The following is a 27,282-nucleotide window of genomic DNA, read 5'->3' on the forward strand; positions in this document are numbered from 1 at the left end:
CAGCTCACAGATAACACCTATATCATAAGCAGTGGCCCCTTTGCCACCTTCTTGCTGCCTCCAAGTTCCCCAGCTCAGGAGCGTTCATGTTCTCAGGCACCGTAGAGCATGTTACACAGCCATGAGCGAGCTGCACCCTGGACCCACGCAGAAAAACAAAGACATGGCTGGTTCTAGGCTCAGAGCATCCCATTTTAGTCTAATGGGTTTCCAGGTGACCTTAAAAGTGGCCCTCAGAGAGGACAAGGAGACACATCAGCTGCATGAGTTCTCCTTTCATTACCTGCCTGTGGCCATCAGGCTCCACAGCAGAACTGCCAGCGGGGGGCCCTCCATTTCTTGGGTGGGGGTAATGGATATCCTTGACCAGCAGAAAAATAAATGTTATGTGTGCCAGATACTGGTGGCCACAGCCCTCACCCAGCTAGATGACTTGGTGAAACAGGTATTGCCTCCCAGAGAATCTCAAGGTGGTCAGGTTATCGTGTACCACCTGACCTTGCTGTTAATTGTTTTGACAATTGTACGTTATATGCTGAGCTCAAAATGTATCTGGGCCCCTTTACTCCTTTTTAGAAGATACATGCCCAAAACCAAGGACCAGAGGAGGACCCAAAAGCCTTAAACTGCTGGACTAGAAGTCAAAACGCAGGAAAGGGCAGAGAATAGCCAGAACCAGTCTTCAACATAGGGGGCAGACGTCAAGATGTGGTCTATCAAAGTCAGACATGCAAAGCTGCTTTGAACAAAGCTGCTGCTCTACAGAATGAACCCAGGGCTACTTGTGTTTGTGTCCTTGACATTATACATTCACTAGGGGACTAGAATGAAGGTCTAAAAGCAAACAGAAGTCATTCTGTGTCTACAACAGAGAAACAGGTCTGCTGAAGGCCAGGTTTCTCTGCAGGACCCAGGGCAGCAGCTCCGACTTCCCAAGGGAGGAACCTGTGTCTCACACTGGCTTGCTGTCTTAGCCACAAGGAACAGAAAGGAAAGCTCAATTACGGCGGCTCAGGGTTGAAAAAAAGGGTGAGAGATGAGAGTACTGTGATTGCACCTAAAGATACACATTCTCTTAAAAAAAAAACAGGTTAAAAAATACGGAAGTTTATTGTAGGACACTCAGTGTGAATAAACGGAATGGAAAGGCCTACACATCATTGAGACTCATCCATGATTGATGTGAATTTAAAAATTACAAGCAAAGATATTTTATTCATCATGATGCTTTCTTTTGTTTCTTCTTTTCGTTTTCTTCTTTTTCTTTTTCAATTTCAGCAACATACTTCTCAATTTCTTCAGGATTTAAAATCTATCGAAAAAAACTTCATGGTTACCTAAGCTACACAAGGTGCCAAGGAACCAGCGCCCTCTTCTGGGGAGGGCAGCCAGGCTTTGGCACTGCTGCTCATACAGCCTCTTTGGAGAGGGACCTCAAGGAAAACAAGAGGATGCTGGCCTGACCTAGACAAGTATTAAGCAGCAGCAGCAGATCTGACCGGCAGCTGCTCAGCATACCCAGAGAACACGCGTGGACCATCTAATCATAGGAAGATGGGAATCTGCTCTTTGACATGGGGAGCCTCGGAAAGACATTTTCCTAATGTTAAAACCACAGACTGCCCCTATGATGTTTCCTTCTGAGCTGGTACTGCTCAGCCCCGATCATGGGAGAAAACTGACAGGTAAAGAAAGCAGACAAACTTGGCGATTACCTTGAGGGGTTGATCTCGCCTCATAACAGCAAGTTCAATGTTTTTGCCACCTGACTGAACCACCTTGAAGGGACAGAAGACAGGAACGTTAGCCACCTTTCCCTATTCAAGACAAAAGCAGCTCTCAGGAGTACCTTAAATAGGTGTGTACCCAAACCCAGCACCGTCCCAGGAACAGAGGTCCCAGCCCCCAAAACCTGTGTCTTTGTCCTAAACACATGGCCATTTGTGAAGTCTATTTGGGATGCCTGCACACCCCCCTGCCTCCCAGCACTGGGACTCCACTCTCCTGCCCAGCAGCTGTGCTCGAGGCCCTCCTCTTGACACAGTGGTTACAACCAGGAATCCTGATGCCTACACTCCCGCCTGGCCTTCCAGCTAGTCCCTCTCTGGTTTTACCTGCTGGCACTTCAAGGTCTTGACAAAGCCCAACCATATCTCCAGTTCTCTAATTCCCTGACTTTAGCAACAGTTCAAGCCTCTAGAAGGCCTAGTGATGGCGTGAGAACAGATTCCACAGCTGGACAGCTGGGTTCACATCCTGCCTCTGGTTTTCATGCTGTGTGCCCCTGCACAACCCTCAGCTGCCCCAGCTGGATAAAGACACTAATGATCACACCTTGCATGGCTATTTCAAGGAACACAGCAGTTAGGATACACCATAGACCAGAGCAGTGCCTGGTACACAGCAGTCATTAAGCATTACTGTGGGATCCTTGCCACCTTCCTTGCTGCCCATCTGCCTACCAGTCACCACCAAAACGTGGTATCTTCACCACCTTGCCTAGATTCCAAATGCAAACTTACTTCCAGGAGTGCCTTGATCACCAGCTTAATGGTGAGATCATCTGTTTCAATGGCTTCATCAGTATAGTTCTTCTCCAGGAACTCGCGCACTGACTTGGCACCCCGGCCTATGGCATTGGCCTAAAACAGACATGTATGTTCTCACATGGCATAGGGCATGACAACCCAGGGCCAGCCCTGGAACACGGCTGCCCCACATGGGCTGCCCAGCCAGTGGCGGTGGCAGGAGACAAGCTGGAGTGCTGGACAGCAGCCGTGGACACAGGCCCTGCCTCGTGGCTTCCTTTTGCAAAGAGCTCTTTAGAGTTGGTGCTGATTCTTACCGAGAACGGGATTATACGATTATACCTTTTACTGCGCTACCAAGAGGCAATGGGAGTTTTTTTTTTTTTTTTTTTTGAGGTAGAGTTTTGCTCTTGTTGCCCAGGCTGGAGTGCAGTGGTGTGATCTCGGCTCACTGCAACCTATGCCTCTCGGGTTCAAGCGATTTTCCTGCCTCAGCCTCCTGAGTAGCTGGGATTACAGGCATGTGCCACCATGCCCAGCAGATTTTTTTTGTATTTTTAGTGGAGACGGGGTTCTGCCATGTTGGCCAGGCTGGTCTCGAACACCTGACCTCAGGTGATCCAACTGCCTCAGCCTCCCAAAGTGCTGAGATTACAGGCGTTGAGTCACCGCACCCACCCAAGGATTTTAATTTATGTGGACTACCCTTACACCTTGCTGCCCTTTGATTTTCTTCCAAACAGCAATGTTTAATAATTTTCTTGCTCTCATAGGACTAGGTTAACTTAAACTGACTCATTCACTGATACAGGGCCTACAGCAGGAAGCCCAGGACCTCCCAACCCTCAAAGCCTTTTTCTGGCAAGACTGTCCAAAGCCCCTTTGTCACGAACTCACCTTCCAGGCATGGTATGTGCCTGAGGGGTCAGTCTGATAGAGCCTAGGAGTGCCATCAAAGTCGAAACCCACGATGAGGGCAGAGATGCCAAACGGCCTGCGCCCATTGCTCTGCGTATAACGCTACCAAGAAAAGAAACAGGTCAGTGCCATCCAATCAAGAAATTGCATGTGAGAAAAGAACCATAGTTAGTGAAGGTATGAACATTTTAAATCATGCCTAAGCCCCCTCTCAGGTTATTAGCAGTTCAAATGATACATTAGCCAATAGCTTTCAACATCCTTTTCTGCATTTTCACTCCTAGAAAAACTCACCTAGGACCAGAATTGTACCACGGAGCACAACTCAGGTTACTGGAAATTACTTTGACAGGCAGACACGCATTCTGCTTACATACTAATGGCATTTCCTCTTAGGGTGGCTTCCAGCCCCCTTCAACTGCTTTGTGACTGGTCACTCAGGATGGCAAGACAAAAGCTATCATTTCCCTCCAGGCACAGGAATTTGGAATATCCCATGCCAGGAACTGAGAACAGAACAATGTTACTGAAATTGGTGAGCTAGGTCAAGTTACACTTGTGCAAGTCAAGATTAGGATCACGCCCTGGAATAAATCAGTTTTCTGATCCACATGAAGTGACATGGCAGGACCCTCCATGGCAGAGCCGTGACTGCCCTGCTGCCAGAGGTGAGCATGCGAGCGGGCAGGCACCCACCTGCTTCAGACTGGCGATGTAGCGGGTGATGTACTCCACAGTGACCGGGTCCTCCACAGTCAGCCGGTGGCTCTGGCACTCCACCCGGGCCCTGTTGATGACTATCCTTGCATCGGCGGTGAGACCTGCAAGGAAAGCAGAGAGGCTTCTGCTAGAGAGACAGCACAAACTACAGGGTCGGGGACAGACACGATGACCCAGCATTTAACCTTCCACAGACCCCCCAAACCGGCAGCAAGGCTACTCTGACTGGCAGTGGAACCTATCAGCCCCTGGGAACTTCTAGGAAATTGGGTACAGATGCTTCTTGATGTGCAGTGGGGTGGTATCCCGCAAAACTCATCGTAAGTCAAAAATACCTGGCTGAAAATGCATTTACTACCCCATAAACCCATTGTAAATAAAAAATTGTAGGCTGCTGTGCAGAATCTGGATTTTTAAAAACATTGTAGATCAACAGGGCCTGTCTGTATATGAAGAATTGTGTACTTCAGACCATAAATACAGTACCTGAGTCCTCTTGGGAATCTTAGAAATTGAGTTAATCCCTAATTTCATTACACGAATTGAGATCTTCCTAGATTGGATCTGCTGAGAGGAGAAATGAGCAAGGCCAAAACAGCGCTGAGAACCTGGCGAGGCATGGCCTGCATCCACCAATGCGGTCCTTTTTACTGCTGGGGATGGCAGGACGTGGTTCTGTCCTCTCCATGCCACAGATGCAGTTAGCTCTAGAAAGTCCAGCCTTTCTCTAGATTGTAACTGATTGATACAGAAAAATAACAGTGGAGGTCAAATTGCGCAGCAGCCAGAAGTGTTTTCATTCATTTAGCCATTTCTGTTTTACCCGCTATGGCAGAGAGGCCACCAAAGAAACTAGCCAACTTAAAAGTCCAAATCCAATTCTTTTAAATGATCTTCATTTACTCAGTTTATATGGCTCACAATAGCCCACACACCCAAGTTAATCTCCAAAGCCCTATTCTACGCTGAGACTCTATAGAGAGTGAGACAGCGCTCCCCACCGACTCCTACCTGCAAAGGCCATGCAGACGTTGTCATCCAAAGCACAGATCTTCCGCACTGTTCTTTCATCCTGCAGTTTGGCCACTGACTTCTTCTCCACACCAAGAACAACAATGTCTCTTCCTCGAACACCAACCTTTAATTAAGACCCACAAACCACGTAAGAAAGTGATATGAGTGCCGGCTGCAGTGGCTCATGCCTGTTAATTCCAGCACTTTGGGAGGCTGAGGTGGGTGGATGACTTAAGTTCAAGAGTTCAAGACCAGCCAGACAACATGGGAAAACCCTGTCTCTACAAAAAAGTACAATAATTAGCCAGGCGTGGTGGCTGAAGCCTGTAGTCCCAGCTACTGTGGGGGCTGGTGGGAGGATCGCTAGAGCCTGGGAGGTGGAGGCTGCAGTGAGCCATGACGGCTGGGAGACAGAGACAGCAAGACCCTGTCCCCTCACCCCATCCCATCCTCCCAAAAAAGTGACACATGGTTCTACTGCCAGGCAGCGAGCACTAGGAGCAGATCTGAACCTGGGTCCTGGTGGGTACGTACTCTGGGTAGCAGCTCCCACTGGAAGGTGTGTTCACCCACACCCCTTTCTCCTCTACTTGTCTGTCACTGTGGTTGGCACCACATCCTGCAAATCCAGGGACATTCATCTACTGCTGGTAGAGCTAGCCCAGGCGTGCTCACCTAGGTGCCCAACCTGTGCCTTTCAAATACTGAGATGTAGTTTTAGTTACAACATAGCTAGTAAGTAACCATTATATAATCGGTATGTGTTTCCTTTCAACCCAATGAATCAAACAGTCCCATGCAAAGCCTGGAAGCCTGAGACTTTCACTCAAGTCTGGTGTTCTGAAGGCGGTGTTTCTGAAGGCAGTGTTGTGAAATTATATTGAGCCACAATGCACTGTTTCCTGCACTGTGACATACTCATGTGACAGCCAAGAGAAGGGGCCTGATTTGCCGTCAGTGGACAAGGTGTCAACTGTTATCCAAATTGTTTATGGCTGATACTAGAGAAGGATACAGCTGTTACTAAAAGCATGAACAATCACTGACAGTCAACCCCGAGTCAAGCCAGAAACAAAGGGAACCATCATTGGGATAAACAGCGCCTCCTAGTTTAGAGCAGGGCTTCTCCAGCTCAGCACTGTGAGCACCTGGGCAGGGTGAGCTCCCTGTGCCTGCCGCCCTGAGCACGGGTGGGATATTGAGCAGCGTCCCTGGCCTCTACCCACCAAATGCCAAGAGCACCTCTGCAAGGTCTTGGACCACTGGAAAAGTCACACACTGCCAGTGGCTCCTTGTGGGCACAAAACCATCCCTGGCTGAGAAGTATTGATCTGAAGTGTTTGAGTTTTCTGGGAGCTTTCTTAGGTACTGCCTCACTTGACCTTCGACTGACTCGAGGCCCAGAGAAGCTATATGGGTTCGTTAAAGCCAGCGGCGGCCAGCTGGCGGGGGTGGCAGTATTGGGGTGGGGGACAGGGGTCAGCCGACTCCTAGTTCTCTTTAAGCTGAGTTAGACCACCTGATGAATACTGGGCCTTCATTTCAAAACAAAGATTCAGAAAATGAAAACAATTCAAAATTTACAGAACCGTGTATGCTGCTTTCTCTGCCTGCTCAAACCTCTGAATACCACGTGATAAAAAAATAACGATCTCACAGGCTGACCAATTAAACTGACACGTCTTGATGTTACGAATTTAAGTTTCAAACAATGTCACTAAGGTCAATGTACACGAGCCCTCGTCAAAACGAAACGGCCGCGTTCAGACCAGTCCTGACCCGGGCGACTGCAGCCCGGCCCCGGGAAGGCTCCTCCCGGCAGAGTGCGGAGACCCGGGAGGCGCCCGCCATCGGCCAGGCCAGGGAGCCACTTTGTTCCCGAAGCCCACCTGGGCCTAGAGAATAAGTGTTGCCCCGGAGCGGGTGGGGGTCCCCATAATGGGGGTTTGTCTGAGTAGTTCGCTCCCCAGCCACCCGCCTGCGTGAACAGCCCCCCAGCGAGCGCACGGCCGACCCCCCGCGCTCCGCGGCCCGGAGCAGCCCTCGCCCGGCCTCTGCTCGCCGGGGCGGCGGCACGACCCACGAGCCCGGCCGGGGCCAGGGGTGCCCAAGATGGCGTCGCCACGGCCCCCGTGCCCGGGGCCCCACGCGAGGCCGGCCCCCAAGCGAGGCGCTGAGTGGGGAGAACGGGCGCTCGCGGCTCACGCCAAACGCCGCCTCTGCAGGCACTCGTGGAGACCGGCAGCGGGGCCCGCGCTCAGTAACAGCCCCGACCGCCCGCGCCGCTGCCCCGCGCACGCCCGCGGGCGCCCACGGCGCCGCGCCCGGCCCTGGCCCTGGCCCTCTCTCGGCTCCCCAGCCCCACTTCCGCCCGCGTCCCCGGCCCCGGCGCCTCACCGCGGTCGAGCCCTTCTTGACGGCCTCCTGCGCGTACTCCACTTGGAAGAGGTGGCCGTCGGGCGAGAAGACGGTGATGGCGCGGTCGTAGCTCATGCCGGCGGGCGGCGGCCGGGCTCCTTCCGCCGCGACTCTCAAAAGCGCACACTCACGGCCCGCGCGCACCCGCGACTCCCGGCGCCACTACGCCCGCGCCCCACCCTCAGCGCCGTGACCTGCGCTGCCGGCGACGGGCGGCGTCGGGCAGCGTCAGGCGGCGCCGGGCGGACGTGATGGCGCGCGCCGGGGCGGGGCCAGGCCGAACCACCGGTGGCCGGGGGTGGGAGGCGGTGCTCCCGCGAGGGCCGGGCGCTGGGTGCGAGGGGGTCGCCGGGGGCCACCATCCGGCACTGGACCGCAGACCCTTCTGCAGGGCGGAGCGGCGGCGCCGCGGGCCCGGAGGCGCGGCGACGGCGACGGGGCGGACGAGCCCACGACGCGGCGCCCCCCGCGCTCCCGCCCCCTGCCCCCCCGCTGCGACTGCGGATAATGAGCGCCTCGGGCAGCCGAGCGCAGCCGGAGTATCCACCCCGATGACCACGGGCTGAGCCCCGCGCCGCCACCATGTCCGTGGCCTTCGCGTCTGCTCGGCCAAGAGGCAAAGGGGAAGTCACGCAGCAAACCATCCAGAAGGTGGGCCGGGCCGGGGCGGCGGCGCTGGGCGGTGGGTCTGCGGGCGGGCGCGCGCGGGGCCGGGGCGCGGGCAGCTGGCGGGCGCAGGGCGCGAACAAAGCCGGGGCGCAGCCGGGCGGCCGCGAGCCCCGACGGCGGCCCCGTGCCCGTCCCCGCGTCCCACGTCTGCGCGCCGGCGGTCACCGGGCCGTGTGGGGTGCGCTCCCCGGAGAGCCTGCGCCAACTTTGTTGGGGCGCGTGGGTCCTTCGGTCCGGGGCACTGGGCGATGGGGGCCGGGCGGACGCTGGAGGGTGCCGGCCCCCGAGCGCGGTGTCCCCCGAGTCCGCGGCGCGCGCTGGGAACTGTCCTGGGCCATGCCGGGCGCACGGGGATCCCTCGGGGCCGGGCCCGCGGCGAGGGCTTGTCGCGCTCCGCAGTCAGCTTCGGTGGCGAAGGCGGGCGGCACTCGTTTTCTGGGCTCTTCTTGGTTAGTGGTGAGGGGCCCGGGTCGGCCTCCGGGTGCACGGCGACGGCGGGAACTGTGGCCGGGGCTACCCCTCCTGCTGCTGGAGCGAGGCGCGAACGATGGAGGCACGGAAGGAAGCGTCCCGATCCCCATTTGGGAGGCATCGTTAAGCAGCCCGGCCCCGTAGGGAGCGCACCGCCCCCTCCGTATCCTCGCGGCTACGCCGGGTTTCAGCGTGACACCCTCGCCCGCCGCCTCGCCTAACAAACTTGACGGATTTGCTCCACAGTCTTTCCTCTAGCTCTGTAAGTTCGGCCTTGTGGTTTTTCAAGAGACAGCGTTTACTTGGATTTGGCACACCGTTATCCAAAGCCCTAAGTTTTGAAATTGAGACTTTGTATTTTCTGCTGTTTTTTATGTAGAAGACAGATTCGGAAGAAAATCAGCATTAGCCATTCCCCTTTCAGTTGTCACAACATCTTTTGGAATGACATTGGTTTTTTTCCTAAACTCTGACTCCGTCTTCACCCTGGTGGGATTGCAGGGATCAACAGTGGTATTCCTGGGTCCCCAGGAGCCGCTTGTCTCCCTAACGGGATTCACCTTGACCGTGACTGAGGCTTTATTCCTTGATGACGTGCCAGTCTCCTGTGGAAGTTGTCCTAAATCTATCGCCTATTTTGAGACTACCTTTGCTGTTGCTAGTTTTAGAAATTTGATGGTCTTAACAAATGAGAACCTTGGCCGACTCTGAACAGGAGAGATTGAGAATAACAGAAATACAGATTGACAAGTGTGGCATTTTCATTTACTTAGTAAACACTGATGTGGCGCTTATTGTATCCCAGACACTGTTCTAGGGGTTTTATAAATCTTGATTCATCCAATTCTTCATAGAAGCTACTGGCATCCAGTTTAATAGCTAAGGAGGCTGAGGCCTAGGGAGGCTGTGCCTTGCTGGTAAGTGGACACTGAGGCCTAGGGGGGCTAAATGCCTTGCTGGTAAGTGGCACAGCCAGGTGTTGAACCCGTACTGTGGCTCCAGGGTCTGCTCTGTTGGTGCCCCTTGATCTGGGAACATTTGGCCAGGCGGAGGTCAAGCTGTAGGCTCAGAGGCAAATGTTGGAACCCAGAGTGTCTCCTGGCACTCTGGTTTTTTGGAGCTTAACAGTCATTGTTCCTGAAGCTACCTTTGGCTTCAACGTTTATCCCATTATTTGCACCTCACACACACTTCCATTGAAGCTCCCCAAATTCTCCAGGTAAAAGTGTATTGAGGTGCTGCCCCGAACATCAGATCAGAAAGGAAGAAATGCACCTGTGGACTGTGCGTCCCTGGGCAGAAACTCAGCCTGCTGACCATTGGAAATAGGCCTTCAGTTTAGGCTGCTGACTTGGCCTGGTAGGGCCAGCAGTCTGCGTATTGGGCTTGGTGTTTTGACAGTGAATATATGTACCCAGGGATCTTTTACTGGGAGGTGTGAGAAGGCTGAGAAAGGTGTGAGAGGTGCATGTTCTATGCCTAAAACGTGTGCTGTGTCCACAGTGTGTGCTGGTAGTCTCATGCCGAGAGCATTAAGAGAAGCCAGGGACCCCTCTGAAGCCTGCTTGGTAGTGAAGGAGAAGGAAGTCTACAGTTTGTCCTTACAGCATTCTGTGTGGGAGGAGATCTTCCAGGCCAACTTCTACTCACCCTTCAAAGCCTCACTCACATGTTCCGCGTCTCATGCTCCGTCGGCAGTTATGTGGCCCTTGTAGCACTTGCTTGGGCTCCTGAGTTTGGCATGTGACTGATTATTCTTTGCTGATCCCCAGCCTCTCATAGTGCCTGAGCACAGTTAGTGCTGAGCACGTGCCGGAGCATCTGTGACGCTGGTCCCATCAGTGGAAGTGTTTTGAGATAAGCAGATGCGTTCGTGTCCTGTGACTCCCTTGACACATTCCCACAACCCAGGTGGCTTCAAACAACAGAAATCTATTCCCTCACAGATCTGGAAACCAGAAGTCCCAAGTCCAGGGGTCAGTTCCCTGCTCTTCTCTTGGCTTCTGATGGCTGCGGGCAATCCTTGGTGTTCTTTGGCTTGTAGGTGCATCCAGCCTGTCTCTGCTTTGATTATCTTTTTTTTTTTTTTTTTTTTTTTTTTTTTGAGATGGAGTTTCGCTCTTGTTGCCCAGGCTAGAGTGCAGTGGCGCGATCTCAGGCTCACAACCTCCGCGCACCCCCCGACATTCAAGCTATTCTCCTGCCTCAGCCTCCTGAGTAGCTGGGATTATAGGCGCATGCCACCACATCCGGCTAATTTTGTATTTTTAGTAGAGACGGAGTTTCTCCATGTTGGCCAGGCTGGTCTTAAACTCCCGACCTCAGGTGATCTGCCCCCTCCCCCCCTTAGCCTCCCAAAGCGCTGGGATTACAGGCATGAGCCACCGCACCTGGCCTCAATTTCCCACTTTTTATAAGGACTGTAGTCACTGGTTTTAGGGCTTACCTTAATCCAGCATGACCCCATCTGTATTTCATTTTCAAATACCTCGTTTCCAGTACCTCCCATGTGCAGGCACCAGGGGTCTGGGCACAGTTCAGCCCACAAGAGTGCATTTGTGGTGAGGGCTATCCCAGAGAAAGAGAACCATGGGGCAGAGGCAGGGAGTCACAGAGGGTCCCGAGCCTGGTCTGCATGGAGCAGGTATTGGGGGACCTAAAGTGGAAGGGCAGGGGTTCCTGGGCTGATGTGGGGAGGGTAGCTGGTGGTGACCAGGCAGCAGTGCGTGGGTGAGACAGTCAGAACCGCTCTGTGGCAAGCACCACAGAGGACATGACTGTGCTGGGTAACCCTGTGGTGGGGCTGGGCCATGTCCCCACAGTGGCCCCTGGGCCTGGCTGGCTGTTCTCTGGCCACCAGCTGGGGACTGTAGTGTCCTGTTGTCCAGTGTGTGCTCCTTATGCTGCTGTTGGGGCTGGGGCTGCAGTGGTCACCTCGGACCACATGGCCAGGCTTGAAGGGGACCCCTGAGTTGCCTCTTTGCTGCTTGGCATACAGTAATTGCTCAATAAATGTGTTACTGTTTCTGTTTGTATTGGTTTTCTCATTGGTTTCCTTGGCCGGATAATAGCAGTGGTATCTGCCTGTCTGTTGGGTGTCCGGATCCCTGGCGCCTGTTGCGGGGCAGGGTTGGGGAAAGGCTCTGAGGGAATGGGACGGAGCTGAGAGGAGGTGGGCCGCTAGGGCTGCCTGCTGGGTGGGTTTGGTGTGGGAAGACAAGACCTTCATGGGGTGGGTTAGTGCCGTGCCCAGGGTCTGAGAGCCAGGGAGTGGTTGAACCTGGACCAGCCCTACCCCGTGTCCTTGGTACCCAGGTGCGGGGGTGGGGCATGGGCAAGGGGCGCACTTCTGGGTGGGGATGGGCTGCGGAGGATGGGGTGCATACCCAGCAGGCAATGGGCACCCTGTGTGCTCCCTCAGACGTGGAACTTGCTGTCTGAAGGAACGCAAGCTAATTTGGCTAGGAGTGTTTGTAAGGTTAAAGCTGTCCAGTGACTGAATGGCTTGGGGACGCCGAGCCTCCCTTGCACGTGGCTGATTGACAGCATTCCTCCTGCGATTAGAGGCTCCCCCCACCCGAGAAGGGGAGCACGGGGGCCTGTCTTTACATCCCCAGGGATGGGAGGCTGGGGTCCCCTCATTCCGGAGCCTGGTCTCAGCCACGGGGAGGGACCCCGTAGCCACAGGCGTTGCTCGGCCTCCTTGGTGAGGAAGGCTTGGCCTCCTTGCTGTCTTCGGTCAGGTGAGGGAGGTTCGGCCTCCTTGCTGTCTTAGGTGAGGGAGGCTCGGCCTCCTGCTGTCTTCGGTCAGGTGAGGGAGGCTCGGCCTCCTTGCTGTCTTAGGTGAGGGAGGCTCAGCCTCCTTGCTGTCTTAGGTCAGGTGAGGGAGGCTCAGCCTCCTTGCTGTCTTTGGTCAGGTGAGGGAGGCTCAGCCTCCTTGCTGTCTTAGGTCAGGTGAGGGAGGCTCAGCCTCCTTGCTGTCTTTGGTCAGGTGAGGGAGGCTCAGCCTCCTTGCTGTCTTAGGTCAGGTGAGGGAGGCTCAGCCTCCTTGCTGTCTTAGGTCAGGTGAGGGAGACTCAGCCTCCTTGCTGTCTTTGGTCAGGTGAGGGAGGCTCAGCCTCCTTGCTGTCTTAGGTCAGGTGAGGGAGGCTCAGCCTCCTTGCTGGCTTCGGTCAGGTGAAGGAGGCGCTCTGCAAGGCCCTTGAACCCAAGCGCTGTGGGGGAGGCGGGCAGGAGAAAGGCATTGTCCTGGAGGGAGCAGCCGCAGCCTGGCCTCTGTCCCCTCTGCCTGTAAAGCCTGGCCATACACCCTCTTGCTGGGTGCTCCTGAAGGTGCTCTCCCAACTCCTGCCCAGCCTGGAGGGTGAGGATGCATTTGGATAAAGACACTGTGCCTACCCACTGCCCTTTACCCCTGACCTTTCCAAGGCTGGTGGGTCTCCAGAGTCCCTGTCTGCCATCCAGTCTCTGGGTGTGGAGTCTGGAGGCAGCAGCCGAAGGCAGCCCAGGTCTTGCCCAGGTGGTGCCCGCTAAACCGGCGGTCCTGCGGGTGCTCTCCTCAAGGCTCCAGCCCTTTGTGCGGTCTGTGCCCTGGGCCAGTGGGTCGGGGCCTGGGCACCTGCCTTTGTGTGCTTGGAGTCAGAAGACAGATTCCCTGGAATCTCCGGGCTGCAGGTAGTGGCAGTGTCACGCCCGCCCCCACTGGATGCAGGAATAAACAGGCCCTGGGTGCCGAGCAGTTAGCGGGCTGGCGCTGATGGCCCCTAAGACCTATGGGGCCTGGGAAGAGAGAGTGCAGGTCTTCCCGCCTGGTCCGGGCAGGCACCTCCACCGCCTCCCTCCGTGTGATCACAAGAGGAGTCCAAAGGGTTGGGAGAAGGTGCCATGGACGATGGTAGGAAGGGGGCTCCTGTGATGCTGGTCTGATTCTAATCGGCCACCACAGTTGCTGTGCACAATGGGGACGGAAATGGTCTGTTTATGTCCTCCTCAAATTGGAAATAGGTGTGGGATGCAGGCAGGTTCTCGGTGTTACCAGGATGGGGATGGGGGCTGCGAAGCTGCAAGAGGGCAGGGTGGGGCAGGCCGGGCCTCCTGGGCTCACATTGTTATCCTGCTGATGGTGATGTGTGCTTTGCCTTTCTGTGCCCCAGTTTCCTTGTCTTTAGGAAGAGGACAGGGCTGTGGCCTCCCTCATAGCCTGTGTGTATGGGTAAGGCAATGCCCAGCAGCCTTGTGGTTGGTCAGCTTTAGCCTTTGATCAGGCACTCAACCAGCAAGGAACGGCCGGAATTTATCTGTGGTATTCGGAAGGGGAGGTGAGGACTCCATTTCAAACTGCAGGAAACCATCGCAAGTCCAGAGTCGTGTCAGAAAGAAAAGGCAGTGTCAGCACATGGATGAGATGCACACAAACATCGTGTGTCGCTAGTACAATAAGCATGTCTCCAGCTTGGAAACTGTCAGGAGCAAAGTGATTTTGTTGTGTTGTGCTGTGCTGTGAAAGCCCAGAGCGCCATGAGACTAAAAGTGATTGCCAAGGCGCATGCAAGTGCGGCTGCTGTTGTGTCTGTGTTAAGCGTGTCTTCACGTGTTCTTAGAGTCTTTGAAATTGCACACGCACGTCAAGCACACAGCGGTGGAGCCGTGAGGCAGCAGCCAGCTCCTCCCAAGGAGACTGCACATGTGTAAATTGAGAGGCTCTTCTGAAACCTACGCACCGACTTCACGTATTCCACAGTTGGGTGAATGTTCAGAGGGGTCCCACTGGCTTCCATCAGTGGAGTCTGTAGTGTCGGCTTGCTGATCTCAGGGGCGGGGACGGAGCAGCTCAGGCTGGGCTCAGAGGGAAGGACTGCTGATGGGTAAGCGATGTCTGCCCCGAGAACAGGAGTGGCAGGCGCTAGCGCAGGTGCCATCGCTGGCTTAGCCACCTGCTGATGCTCGACCAGCTCTCCGGTTAGCCAGGCTTGCCCCCCTCACACCGTGATGACTCCTAGGAGTTGATCCCGTGTCTGTGTCCACGCCGTGTGTGGGGAGTGCGTGGCAGCCCTGCATGTAGTGGCAGAAGACAGGGAACAATTTCAATGTCTGTCCAAGCAGACGGAGTGCTACGTTGTGTCCATGTTGTGGAATTCTCCGGAGCATAAGAAACATTGAGGTGGAATTTTTGTTTTTGTTTTTGGAGACAGTCTTGCTCCTTCGCCCAGGCTGAGGTGCAGTAACGTGATCACAGCTCATGCAGCCTTGTCGTCCTGGGCTCAAGGGACAGGTGGGGTCTCTATGTGCTAACAGAGGACAGTCTCCAAGATATTTGAGAGGAAAGGGAACTGTGTGGAGCAGCGGGAGCGAAACATTATCAGGTGTGTGCAGAGTCTGGAGGGGAGTGCACAGGCTCCATGCGAGACGCTTCCAGAAGGAGCAGAGCTGGCCTCTGGGTAGGAGGAGCCAGGGGTTCCTCCTACAAAATTAAAAAGGTTGCCAAAGTCTTTGTAATTAGAAAGGACAACCACGAGGACACTGGAGGTCTTCCTGCCCAGTGTGGGCTGAGCCAGCCCTGGCAGTGAGCCTCAGAGCCCCAGGCCTCCTCTGTCCGGCTTCCAGGGCCCCACACAGGTTGTCACTGGGGAGAGACTGTTCTGCTGGGAGCCCCTCACCCAGGTTTTTGCCTGGCAGCCCCAGCCCTTCCCCTACTCTCTGTGGGCTCTGGGACCCCAGTTGTTCTCCGTCCCCAGTTCTCATCCTCACTCCCTCGCCTACCCAGTCAGGACCCCACGGTGGGGCTTCAGCAGCCCCAGACCCCATCCTTGGTGCCTGGCTATGCCCTGGGCCCTCCAAGCCAAACCCCGTGTCCCCCGTCAGTCCCGCCTGCCAAATCCAGTTTCTCTGCTGACCCGCATGGTCCATTGCCATGGCCGCAGCTTCCATGCCCCTTGGGTTTGTCTCCTTGTGGGTGCTGGGCTTGGCCCTGGGCATCAGCCAGCCCGATCAACAGAGACACATTGGGGCCGCCTCTCAGAGCCTGAGACCACAGGGGTGACCATGCAGAGAGGGAGTGGGAGGCCCAGGTATCCCAGCTGCCCCAGCGGTGAGCCCAGCCAAACCCAGCAGAAGATCCTCTGAGCCAGCCCACAATCATGAGAACTAAGAAATCATGTTTCAACCACGCGGCTCCGGGAGATTTGTTGCGCATTGGGTAATGGATGCACCCGGCCGTGTTGGGATCTTGGTCCAGCCAGCCTCTGCAGTGAGCACAGGCTTTGGTTGAAGAAGTCACCCCCACAATGGGCACAGGACTCCTGTCCCCCAGCAGCCCCCATTCCCCTCTTTTCCCGCTCCCCTTTTCCCGCTCCCCAGAGCTGGCCTCCCCCGTTCCCCTCTTTTCCCGCTCCCCGGAGCTGGCCTCCCCCGTTCCCGTCTTTCCCGCTCCCCGGAGCTGGCCTCCCCCGTTCCCCTCTTTTCCCACTCCCCGGAGCTGGCCTCCCCCGGTTCCCTCCATTCCTGGGCATGCCCCGTGGCCTTCTCACATGCTTGTTTCCTCCATTGGGCCGCCCTTCCCCCACCTTCCCCATGTGCTCCTGCGCAGCCTCCAGCCCAGCTGGACGTCAACCCCAGGAGCCTCCTGGGGCTCCGCTGCCTCATGGCATTGAGCAGATGCATGCCCACATCGGTCTTCACCCGACTGGCCACCCACGCCCACTCCACCATGAGCAGAGCGGGTCGCACCTCCTCACTGTCGCCTCCACTCACCCAGGCCTAGGATGGACACATCGATGAAGCACGCTCGGAGATGGGATCTCACCGCCCCTCCTTGCTGCGGCCCCCGATGCCAGCCTCTGGCTCCTCCAGATGGAGTTGCCACCTCATCTTTGTCCCCAGCGCCCTCACCTCAGGAGGCCTCAGGCCACCAGCTTCAGTGCTTTCCCGGTGACGTCTCTGGCGCAGGTTTACCCCTGAACCTGTAGAAACTCAGCCTCTCTGGAAAGGGTGGGGAGAAATGTATCTCACGTTGCAGAAAAACGCACAAGTGCACATCAGGAATCTGGGAAACAGTGTCTGCAGAAGACAGCAGTAAATACAGAAGATCTAGAACACTCCAGGCCGCGTGAATGGCTTCTTTGTTCAGCTTAGTGTTAGAGATACACACCAGGTAGAGGAGACTCAGGTGGGCCCATCACCAGCCCTGGCAACCCCAGACTCACTTCAGGCCTCTTTAAGGTGACTTTGCAGATGATACCGTGAGTAAATGCTTGTCTTAGAGATTTTCATAAACACAGACACATAAGAAACTACGAATCGACAAGCTCCAGAGCGAGGGTCACAGCTGCCTGTCAGTGCGTTTCCCTCCTGTCAGGGTCTTTTGCTTTGGATTTTATACTCACCAAAGCCACGCGTGCACATCAGGAGTCAGGAAGCACCATGGGCTTGTGCGTTAGTTGTTCTCACACTGCTATGAAGAAATATCTGAGACCGGGTAATTTATAAAGGAAAGAGGCTTGATTAACTTCCAGTTCCGCAGGGCTGGGGAGGCCTCGGGAAACTTACAATCATGGCAGAAGGGGAAGCAAGGCACCTTCTTCACAAGGCGGCAGGAAGGAGAAGCACAAGCAGGGGAAATGCCAGGCGCTTGTAAAACCAACAGATCTCGTGAGAACTCACTCACCACCACGAGAATTGCATGGGGGAAACGGCTCCCATCCATCCAATTGCTTCCCACCGGGTTCCTCCCACGACACGTGGGGCTTATGGGAACTACAATTCAAGATGAGATTTGGGTGGGGACACAGCCAGACCCTATCAGGGTGTGAGTAACTGCAGGAGTAATGCCTCCCGCCTCCCAGAGGCGCCGTCTTGCCCTTCTCAAGGCCAAACCAAGTGGACACTTTGAACAGGTTTAGGGCTGCTGACCTTACCTGGTGACCAGGGAGAACGGGTCACCAGGTAAGGTCTGCCCTCCCCGCTGCACACCTGCGCTCCCTACTCATACCCGTCAGAGTGGCTTTCTTGGGGGTTGGATCTGCCTCTGCTGTTGACGTGGTGATGATAAACACCTTGCTCACTGCTGAACCACGCAGGACCGTGTGACTGCTTTTCCTGCCTGGCTTTTGTTTTCCTTGGAGTTATTGATTGTTTTTCTTTTTGATCACTTGTCACTAGTGTATCTCCTTCTTCGCTCAGGTATTCTTCCGGGTTTCAGTCTGGGGCTGCTCTCCATGGGCCTCCCACCATTGGCCGAATTCCTTTGGCTTCTCTTGGGTGGGGTCTTGGATCTTCTCCTGGGATTTGCTCCCTTGGTTTTGGGAGGGAGGCACATCATTTTATGGCCTCCTGAGGATGGGTGTTTGGGATGTTCCCCTTTAAATAGAATTCCCACACTCCCTTCACTTGACTGCTTGCATGTTAACGCCACCTCATTTGCTGTCCCCTCCCCTCTTCTGTCCTGTGGACACGTTATTTTTGCCCTGACAATTTGAGAATGAGTTGTAGACTTGGTGCCCCTTTACTCCCAAATGCTTGAGCGTGACTTTGCTGCCAACAAGGACGTGACGCTGTACAAAGATTGAAACGGGGGAGCTGACGTGGCAGCAGCACGGCCGTCTGCTCCAACTCACTGTGACTTCCCAATTGTCCCGGTAATGGCCTTTGTAGGACATCATTAAGGATTACTGGAAGGACCCCGGAACCATGTCTGTTGAGTCTCTCCTGGTTGAGAACCACTTGTCCATCTTCCTTGTCTTTGATGACTCTGACAGTTTTTGAAGAATGCCGGCCAGTCATCGAGTGCCCTTGGTTTGGGTACAAGGTATGTTTTCCTAACTTGCGGGTCTGAAAGTGCGTCCATTCTCCCTTCACGCCTGGTTGGGGTTTCAGCTGACTAGAATTTCTGCGCAGAAGTCTCCCTCAGGATCAGACCATAGCCGTTCCAGAAACCTCCGTGGTGAGTTCATCTCTCCTCCAGAGCCTCCCTCAGGCCAGGCCATCGGCCCCCAGAGGTCTCCGTTGGGACTGAGACATCACACCTCAGGGGGTGTCCCTTGGTATGGGGCACAGCTCCTCCGGAAGTCTCCGTGAGGTCGTCGCTCCCTGTGGGCCCATGTAGGAGGCTCCGTGCTGTCAGAATTCACTGTCCTTCATGTGGAACCTGGTTTTTCTCTCCTGTCATGTTTAGGATCTTTCTTTGTCCCTGGTCTTTTTTGGCAAACTGGTCACCTGGGGGCCCTTCCAATGGGGAAATGCGTCCTTCAGCTCTGAGAAAATGATTGAAGGATTTGGGGGTGATTTCCTCGCTGCTCCTGTCTCGGGGGCTCCTGGAGGGCCGCGCTGGCCCACTCCCTCTCTTCGCGATCTTTCTGTTTTCTCCTCAGTCGATCCGTCCTGCTTTCCAGGACTCCTTCTCAACTTCATATCCTGCGCCTCTGTTGAGTTGTGTTTTGGCTATAACAGGTTTTCACCTCCAGAGCTCTCCTGCGCCTCTGTTGAGTTGTGTTTTGGCTATAACAGGTTTTCACCTCCAGAGCTCTCCTGCGCCTCTGTTGAGTTGTGTTTTGGCTATAACAGGTTTTCACCTCCAGAGTCTTCTGCCCCTCTGTTGAGTTGTGTTTTGGCTATAACAGGTTTCACCTCCAGAGCTCTCCTGCGCCTCTGTTGAGTTGTGTTTTGGCTATAACAGGTTTTCACCTCCAGAGCTCTCCTGCCCCTCTGTTGAGTTGTGTTTTGGCTAACAGGTTTTCACCTCCAGAGCTCTCCTGCGCCTCTGTTGTGTTTTGACTAACAGGTTTTCACCTCCAGAGCTCTCCTACCCCTCTGTTGAGTTGTGTTTTGGCTAACAGGTTTTCACCTCCAGAGCTCTCCTGCCCCTCTGTGGTTTCTAACCGGCATCATCTTCTTTTCTGGGGCTCCAGTAACGTGCATCACTGCACCGGCTGACTTCGTGAGGATATTAATAATAGGTTTTGTTGGATTTTTTTAAAAAGTTTCGGGCCAGGTGCAATGGCTCATGCCTGTAATAAGCACTTGGGGAGGCAGAGGCGGGCGGATCACTTGAACCTGGGAGTTCGAGACCAGCCTGGGCAACACAGGGAGACCTTGTTTCTACCAAAAAAAAAAAAAAAAAAAAAAAAAAAAAAACATTTGGCCAGGCATGGTGGCACATGCCTGTAGTCTCAGTTACTCGGGAGGTTGAGGTAGGAGGATCACTTGAGCCTGGGAGGTGGAGGTTGCAGTAAGCCAAGATCACGCACTCCAGCCTGGGTGACAGAGCGAGACCCTGTCTCAGAAGAAAAGCAAATAGAAAAAGTTTCCGTCTTGCATAACCTTCATCTTTGGATTTTGGCCTCTCTGGCTGGTTTTGGCCTTTGTCTTTCAAATGGCAGGCGGGGGCCGCACCGCTGTGGCGTCTGGGGATTGGAGGCTGGGGCACTGCCTGCTATGCTCAGGCAGGCGTGTGGTCTGTGGTTCACTCTGAGGTGCTTGTTCCCTTCAGTGCCCGAGCATCTTTCCTCTAGGCTGGTCACTTTCCTGGAGATGCCCCCTCCTCCAACCCCATCTCCTGCCAGCAGATCCTGGGCGACCCCGAAAGGTGCCGGAATTTTAAAATTCCTGAGCCTTGTGGGGCTTCGCCAGCAGTGTGGCTCAGGCCAGGTGCCCTGGGGGCACTGATTTGGTTGTTACTCATCCATGTGCTTTTCAGCTTCCAAACTCCCGCCGCTGCCATCTTGTACCCTCCCCATTCTGTCCTTAGAAGGCCGCACCTGTTCCATCCTTAGTCACCGGCCGGGGCCTGGGGTTTGGGGTGTCCAGTCTGCCACCTTTCGTTCTGCCTGTCCTGCCCTTTTTGAAATGGGTATGTGTCTAACATACGTGAGAAAGTTCTCTGTATCCAGTTTTTTAAACACCCACGCCAGTACTGTGTTTCGTCACGCGTGCATAAACCTCGCGGCACTGCCCTGGCCGGTGCATACCCGCGGGGCTCTGCTTAATGAAGTCAGCAGCTTGCGCCCCCCGGCCCATCCCGGCCCCGTGCTGGGAGTGATGCTGAAATGCCCGCCGTGTCTAGTTTGTGACCCTGGAGACAGTCTCTGCCTGGGTGTTAGGAGTCAAGGAGGGGAAGCCCTTTAGAAGGAAAGGAAGAAAGCCCATAGTTGTCCCCTTCCTGCAGTTCATCTGAAGGCAGAGCCGTCTGGAATGCCGGCACCTGGCAGGTGTTCTCTCCCTCACCTGCCCACAGGTAAGCCTGGCCCACAGTGTCCCCTGGCGGCCTCCCCCCATCTCAGGACGGCTCCTTGGCCCCATTGGGCTCAGCTGAGTGCAGGGCACCTTGTCCCCAGCAGGGAGAAAAGTGGTAGAGTGGAAAGGGGGAAGGTATAACTTAAAGAAAAAACAGCAGGAGAAACCAACCCTGAAGTCGTGGAGAAGGGCAGAGGAGGAAGCTGAGTTGAGGGCAGTCACTCAGCTGGGGCTGTGGGTCCGGGCTCTGCCCTGTGAGGTGGCCTGGCTTGGCTCTCTCCACCCTGGATTCCCTCTGCCTGTGGATGAGTTTGGGCCCCAAGGTCAAATCACAGTTAAAGGGGCCACGTTGCAGGGTGGAGGCACAGCAGGGTGGCCCCAGGGCCCCAGGCAGGCAGGTGGGCTCCTCCTCCCCTTGCCCTAGGGCTCCCCTGCTCCAGGGCCTGTAGAGCTCCTGTCGGGAGCGGCTTCCTAGGGCTGAGTGACCCAGCACGCTGTAGTGGAGCCAAAAGGCACTGCTTTTTCCTTGGGTGCTAGCCTCTGAGCAAACGCCTTTTTATGAAAAGCCGCAGGTGTGGTGGGCTCAGTTCTGTGCCTCCCTGCAGACAGAGGCGGCTGGTCACAGGGCAGGTGTCCCCTCTTCTCAGTCCCCTGCCATGCCCCTCTCTCCTCCTCCGCCTCCTTTTGGGTCTCCACAGGCCACCCAGTGCTGCCCCCAGGTGGACACCTTGGAAGAGCCGGCTCTCCTGTGCCTGCTCCCCATGGCCTGTGGGCATCCTGTGTGGTGTCTGCAGGATGCCGCCTGGCCCCAGCCCCCTGTTCCTCTGCTGCCACCCACCCCTCCCCACTTCTACCAACCACCAGACTCAGCACGTCCTGAGTACGTGCAGGTGTGTGGACACAAGGCCTTGGGCCGCTTGATTTGGGGAGTGCTCCAGAGCCCTCCTGGGGCCACATGTGCACGTTCAGGAGGCGCTTTGGGAAGGAAACCTGGGGAATCTATGGGCCCAGCCCCCTGCTGCTCAGGTGTGGCCAGTGAGGGCTGCCGGTCGCCAGCCCCAGGTCTAGGTCATGCCCGGTTCCGCAGTCTCACCCATCTTTTCTGCCCCCACGCCGACCTGTGTGTGTGTGGTTTCTTCTACCCGTGGTGCCATCCCTGCCCCCCCCAGACCCTTTCCTTCCCTCCCTCACCCCGGTTGGTGCAGCCCCTGCAGGAAGTCTGGATGCCCCCACCTGGGAGTGCCCTGGACCCCTGCTAATCCTTGGCCGGGGGAGGGGGGCGGTGGCAGCTACCTGTGCCCCACCCTGTGTGGTTGCAATTTGAGGCTATCCCCTCCAGCTAGGGGCGCCAGGGCCTCTTGTGGGGTGCCCACAGGGTCCTGACATCCTTGCCGTCAGCTTGGCTGACCCTTGCTGCACAGATGCTCCACTGTCAAGGGCCCTGGAAGCTGGAGGGTCCTTCGGGGTGGGGGCTGCTGGGGGCACGGGGCCTCTGTGTTTTCATTTGTGGGCTGAGATGGCCCTGCCGCTTACGGATGAAGTCCTTAGCACAGGGATGTGTGAGTGTTCGGTCTGTGGTGGCTGAGGCAATGCACGTAGTGGCAGTTTCGTATACAGAACAGGCGCGTAGCATCCCCCTTCTGGAAATGTGAAGTGCTCCAAAATCCAGAGCTTTTTGAGCACCAACATGAGGCTCAAAGGAAACGCTCCTTGGAGCATTTTGGATTTCGGGTTTTCGGATTAGGGATGCCAAACCGGCAGGTCTAATACAGATATCCCCAAATCTGGAAAAATCTGAAATCTGACACGTTTCACGTAAGGGACACTCAACCTATGTGAAAACTAGATGTGTAGCGATGGCAGTTCATCCCGAGGGTCAGCGATGGCCCCGCGTCGGCAGCGCCCGCTCACGCTCTCTCCGCAGATGCTGGACGAGAACCACCACCTGATCCAGTGCATCCTGGAGTACCAGAGCAAGGGCAAGACGGCCGAGTGCACGCAGTGAGTGCCCGCCACACACAGGAACACTTGGAGGGTGTCGTGCAGAGTCTAAGCATGGAGGCCAGATCTGTCCCAAGAGTCCCCCAGCACAGAGGTCAGATAAGTCCCGAGAGTCCCCAGCACGGAGGCCAGATATGTCCCGAGAGTCCCTTGCACGGAGGCCAGATATGTCCTGAGAGTCCCTTGCACGGAGGCCAGATATGTCCCGAGAGTCCCCAGCATGGAGGCCAGATATGTCCCGAGAGTCCATCAGCACAGAGGCCAGATATGTCCCAGGAGTCCCCCAGCACGGAGGCCAGATATGTCCCAGGAGTCCCCCAGCACAGAGGCCAGATATGTCCCAAGAGTCCCCAGCACAGCTGCTAAGCGTTGCTGCCAGAACTGGGGTAGTTCTGAGGGAGGCGGAAGGTGGGAGGCAGGAGCAGTGTGGGGAGGCCTGGGCCAGCGTCTCTGGGCAGCTCTGCGGCCAACAGCCGGCGCACCAGGAGACAGCACTTGCTCCAGGTGGGACCTCCTGTGACCCTGTGAACCTAGGGCCCGATGCATAGGAGGGGTGAGTGGCCAGTCTGCCACCCTCCAAGCGGCTGTCCAAGTGGCCGTCAGACTGACCTGGAGGTGGGAAGTGGGTGAATGGCCTCAGACACCCCTGGGTGTTGGTGGGGTGAGGAGACTGGGTCCCCACTGGTGCGACGTGTACGAGGGGCCTTCCCTGGCAGAACTGTGCTTCCCCATTTCTTTCCTGGGCTTTCTCAGGGTCGCTGGCTCTATGGAGTCCGCCCACTGCCTGGCTCAGCTGGACGAGGGCTCTGTCCCTCTGTCACCTTCAGGCCCCTGCCTCCTCATGGCCTCCCCGCATCTCCATCCTCTGAACAGACCAGTGCCAGTTTCCGCTTAGCTGTTACCTTAGAGTCTTTCCAGAGTTTTTGTCATAGGTTGGGAGCCTGCTCAGGGTTTGGGGTAGAGGCTGCCCTGCCGTCCCTGCCTAGACCCCAGCACCCTGCCAGCTGCCTGTGTCCAGCTGGGTGTCATCTGGGGTCCATGTCCTCATGGGGTTTGGCTGGATGTCAGGCTGTCTTGTTCACACTTTACTTCTGCCTTGGATCCATGTGGGGACTCCGTGGTCCCGTCCTCCTGCCTCATGCGTGCCCCCTCTCCTGCAGGTACCAGCAGATCCTGCACCGGAACCTGGTATACCTGGCCACGATCGCAGACTCCAACCAGAACATGCAGTCCCTGCTTCCTGCCGTGAGTACCCGCGGGGGGTTGGCCTCCTTTACCCAGCAAGGACTCCGACACTACCTAAGATCGGAATTGTGGGCACGTCACCTCAGGTAGCAAAGATGACTCAGAGAAACCAAAAATACCACTAGAGCCACCAGAAATGGGAGTGTGGGCGGTGGTGACCAACCCTTCCTGACAGACCGGGGGTAATGACAGCGTCTGAGGTGGCCAGAACTGTGGCTCAGCCTCGTTATGTATTGAAGGGAGGGAAGCCCCAGAGAAGCCACTCTAGGAGCAGCCGCAGCTCTCGGGTTGGGGGTGGGGAGTGGTGGGGAGAGGTGGGGAGGGGTGGGGTGGGGAGAGGTGGGGTGGGGAGAGGTGGGGAGAGGTGGGGTGGGGAGAGGTGGGGAGGGGTGGGGTGGGGAGAGGTGGGGAGGGGTGGGGTGGGGAGAGGTGGGGAGGGGTGGGGTGGGGAGAGGTGGGGAGGGGTGGGGTGGGGAGAGGTGGGGAGAGGTGGGGTGGGGAGAGGTGGGGAGAGGTGGGGTGGGGGCCCTGCGTCTCCCTGGAGCCTCTCCAGGTGCTTTGAGCCGCTGTGAACCGTGCACACGCGCTGCTGTGGGTGAAAACGGAACTTAAAAGAAAACATGCCCAGCACAGTAAATTCTCCCAGTGTTAGTTCAAATATTTTATTTTCTTTGATTTTTTAAAACGCGTTTTTCCAAGATTAAATTGTCACAGTGAAGATGAGGTCGTGCTGCTGCAGCCTCTGTCCTGCTGACGGGGTTCCGGGACAGACATGTCGCCGGGAATGACGTATCTCCTAGTGATCCTTAGTCCTCGGCAAGTGATGACATAAATGCCAGGATGTGTTTTGCGAGTAAAAATGTTAAACCCACCTCCATTGACCTGTCAAATTGCAGTTCTTCACCCCGCAGACACCCGCAGGTCCTGGTGGAAATTTCCTTTTCTTGGCCAGGTGTAGGCAGACCTCCAGAGCTGCTGTTTGACCTTGATCTGGGAGAGTGCTGAGGGCCACTTCACACTCACTCCCTTCTGTGTGGTGTGATCCAAGGTGGGCGTGGGGTGGGGGCAGTGAGGGGGAAGGGGCACATGCAGCAGGAGCACGGGAAACAGGAGAGGGATCCCGCCTGTGCCAAAGCTCTTGGCACGGAGGGCTCGTGGTCGGGGAGCACAGAGGCGCCGGTCACCTGCGCCTGACGGGGACGGGGTGCGTTCAGCCTGGTGGGCCGGGGAAGGGGTTCCCTGCTGTCCCAGGAGAAGGAGGTCCAGCTTTTCACACCCAGGCACCTGTGGATGAACTCAATACTCAGTAGAGTTGTGAACGCTCACCCAGATGCTCACTCTGCCATCTCCATCTGGGCCTGGTGCTCTGCGGTCACCTGGCTGTGACGATGGCTGCCGATTATGAACATCGACCGGGTGGCCATGATGTGTGGCGGCAAATCTCGGGTGCCCTCTCATCCCTGGCCTGGCTTGTGGAGGTCGCTCTCCGTAAATTAACTGTTTTTCCCTGAAAACTTCCTGTTGTCTGCAGCCGCCCACGCAGAACATGAACCTGGGCCCCGGAGCCCTGACTCAGAGCGGCTCCAGCCAGGGCCTGCACTCTCAGGGCAGCCTGAGTGACGCCATCAGCACGGGCCTGCCACCCTCCTCCCTCCTGCAGGGCCAGATTGGCAACGGTGAGTGCGGCGGGGGGAGGGCGTTCCTGGCCATGAGGGCACCGAGGCAGCCCTTGGGCAGCCGGCTGCCATGGTGGGGCACCCCACCCCTCACAGGGCTGGGCATGGGGACCCACTCCTCCTGGGGTAGCCACAAGTCGGCTGCCGTCGCCCAGTCTCAGGGCCGCAGCGAGCTTGCCGTGCAGCTGGGATGAACCCCTGCTCCAGATTGCGCACTCTCTCTGACACTGTCACGTTCCATCCATTTCAAATGCAAGTTGCAGGGTTCCAGGTGGATTGTGTAATAGGAATGGAATGGTCCTGTCTTTGGATTGAGAAGCATGGATAACGTTTGGAGACTATTAACAGTAATATAACAGGCTGGGCGTGGTGGCTCAGACCTCTAATCCCAACCCTTTGTGAGGCCTAAACCAGCAGACTACTTGAGGCCAGGAGTTTGAGACCAGCCTGGGCAATATGGCAAAGCCCCATCTTTACAAAAAATAAAAATATTAGCCGGGTGTGATGGTGCACACTTGTAGTCCAAACTGTTAAATACTTGGGAGACTGAGGAGAGAGGGTCACTTGAGCTTGGGAGGGTGAGGCTGAAGTGAGCCTTGTTGATGCCACTGCCCTGCAGCCTGGGTGGCAGAGCCAGACCCTGTCTCAGAAAATCATAACAAAATAACAACAGATAAACGATTCATCCTGTGCTTTGCTAGCATGTATGCTGCTTTCTTTTCTTTTTTTTTTTTTTTTTTTGAGACAGTCTCGCTCTAGTCGGCCAGGCTGGAGCGCAATGGGCATGATCTTGGCCCACTGCAACCTCTGCCTCCCGGGTTAAAGCAGTTCTCCTGCCTCAGCCTTCCAAGTAGCTGGGATTATAGGCACGTGCCACCACACCTGGCTAATTTTTTTGTATTTTTAGTAGAGACGGGGTTTCACCATGTTGTCCAGGCTAGTTTCAAACTCTTGACCTCCCAAAGTGCTGAGATTACAGGCATGAGCCACTGCTCCCGGCCACTTATTTCTTTATTAGTCACTTAATCATTAATAGTGCTGTTGATAGCAACTCTTCCCAAAATCACTTGAAGGGAAATTGGGGTGTTTTCACCTTCAGAAGTGGTGACCTGGCTCCCCAGCGCCTGACACCACTCCCTGCTCCCCATGCCAGGGCCGAGCCACGTGTCCATGCAGCAGACGGCGCCCAACACGCTGCCCACCACCTCCATGAGCATCTCTGGGCCCGGCTACAGCCACGCGGGGCCTGCCTCGCAGGGCGTCCCCATGCAGGGGCAAGGCACCATCGGCAACTACGTGTCTCGGACCAACATCAACATGCAGTCCAACCCAGGTACCTACTCTGTCTCTGCAATGCCGGGGGGCCTGGGGCTGCCTCCAAGACCCTTGACACATGC

At 56.0% G+C, this 27,282-nt stretch overlaps 2 protein-coding genes across 4 annotated transcripts in view; one reads left to right on the forward strand and one right to left on the reverse strand.

The window, feature by feature from the left end:
* Positions 1–1,091: 1,091 nt before the first annotated feature.
* PSMA7 (proteasome 20S subunit alpha 7) lies at positions 1,092–7,843 on the reverse strand. 2 transcript variants are annotated; one of them, NM_001131590.1, is given in 8 exon segments: positions 1,092–1,258; positions 1,260–1,312; positions 1,716–1,778; positions 2,523–2,642; positions 3,426–3,548; positions 4,143–4,267; positions 5,178–5,304; positions 7,578–7,726. In NM_001131590.1, coding segments are annotated over 8 exon segments (753 nt in total). In that variant the 5' UTR covers positions 7,674–7,726; the 3' UTR covers positions 1,092–1,212.
* A 200-nt stretch (positions 7,844–8,043) lies between these two features.
* Positions 8,044–27,282, forward strand: part of SS18L1 (SS18L1 subunit of BAF chromatin remodeling complex) — a 39,520-nt gene continuing 20,281 nt past the window's right edge. The window contains exons 1-6 of one of the 2 annotated variants that reach the window (XM_054541925.2): positions 8,103–8,249; positions 18,387–18,540; positions 22,888–22,964; positions 24,125–24,209; positions 25,741–25,885; positions 27,039–27,218. In XM_054541925.2, coding sequence (XP_054397900.1) covers positions 18,478–18,540; positions 22,888–22,964; positions 24,125–24,209; positions 25,741–25,885; positions 27,039–27,218 — 550 coding nt within the window. In that variant the 5' untranslated portion in view covers positions 8,103–8,249; positions 18,387–18,477. Of the gene's footprint in view, positions 8,250–18,386; positions 18,541–22,887; positions 22,965–24,124; positions 24,210–25,740; positions 25,886–27,038; positions 27,219–27,282 lie in introns of both variants that reach the window. The other variant, XM_054541923.2, reaches the window with a different exon arrangement.

This window comes from Pongo abelii, chromosome 21, assembly GCF_028885655.2.
Source record: "Pongo abelii isolate AG06213 chromosome 21, NHGRI_mPonAbe1-v2.0_pri, whole genome shotgun sequence".
In the NCBI taxonomy this organism is placed as follows: domain Eukaryota; kingdom Metazoa; phylum Chordata; class Mammalia; order Primates; family Hominidae; genus Pongo; species Pongo abelii.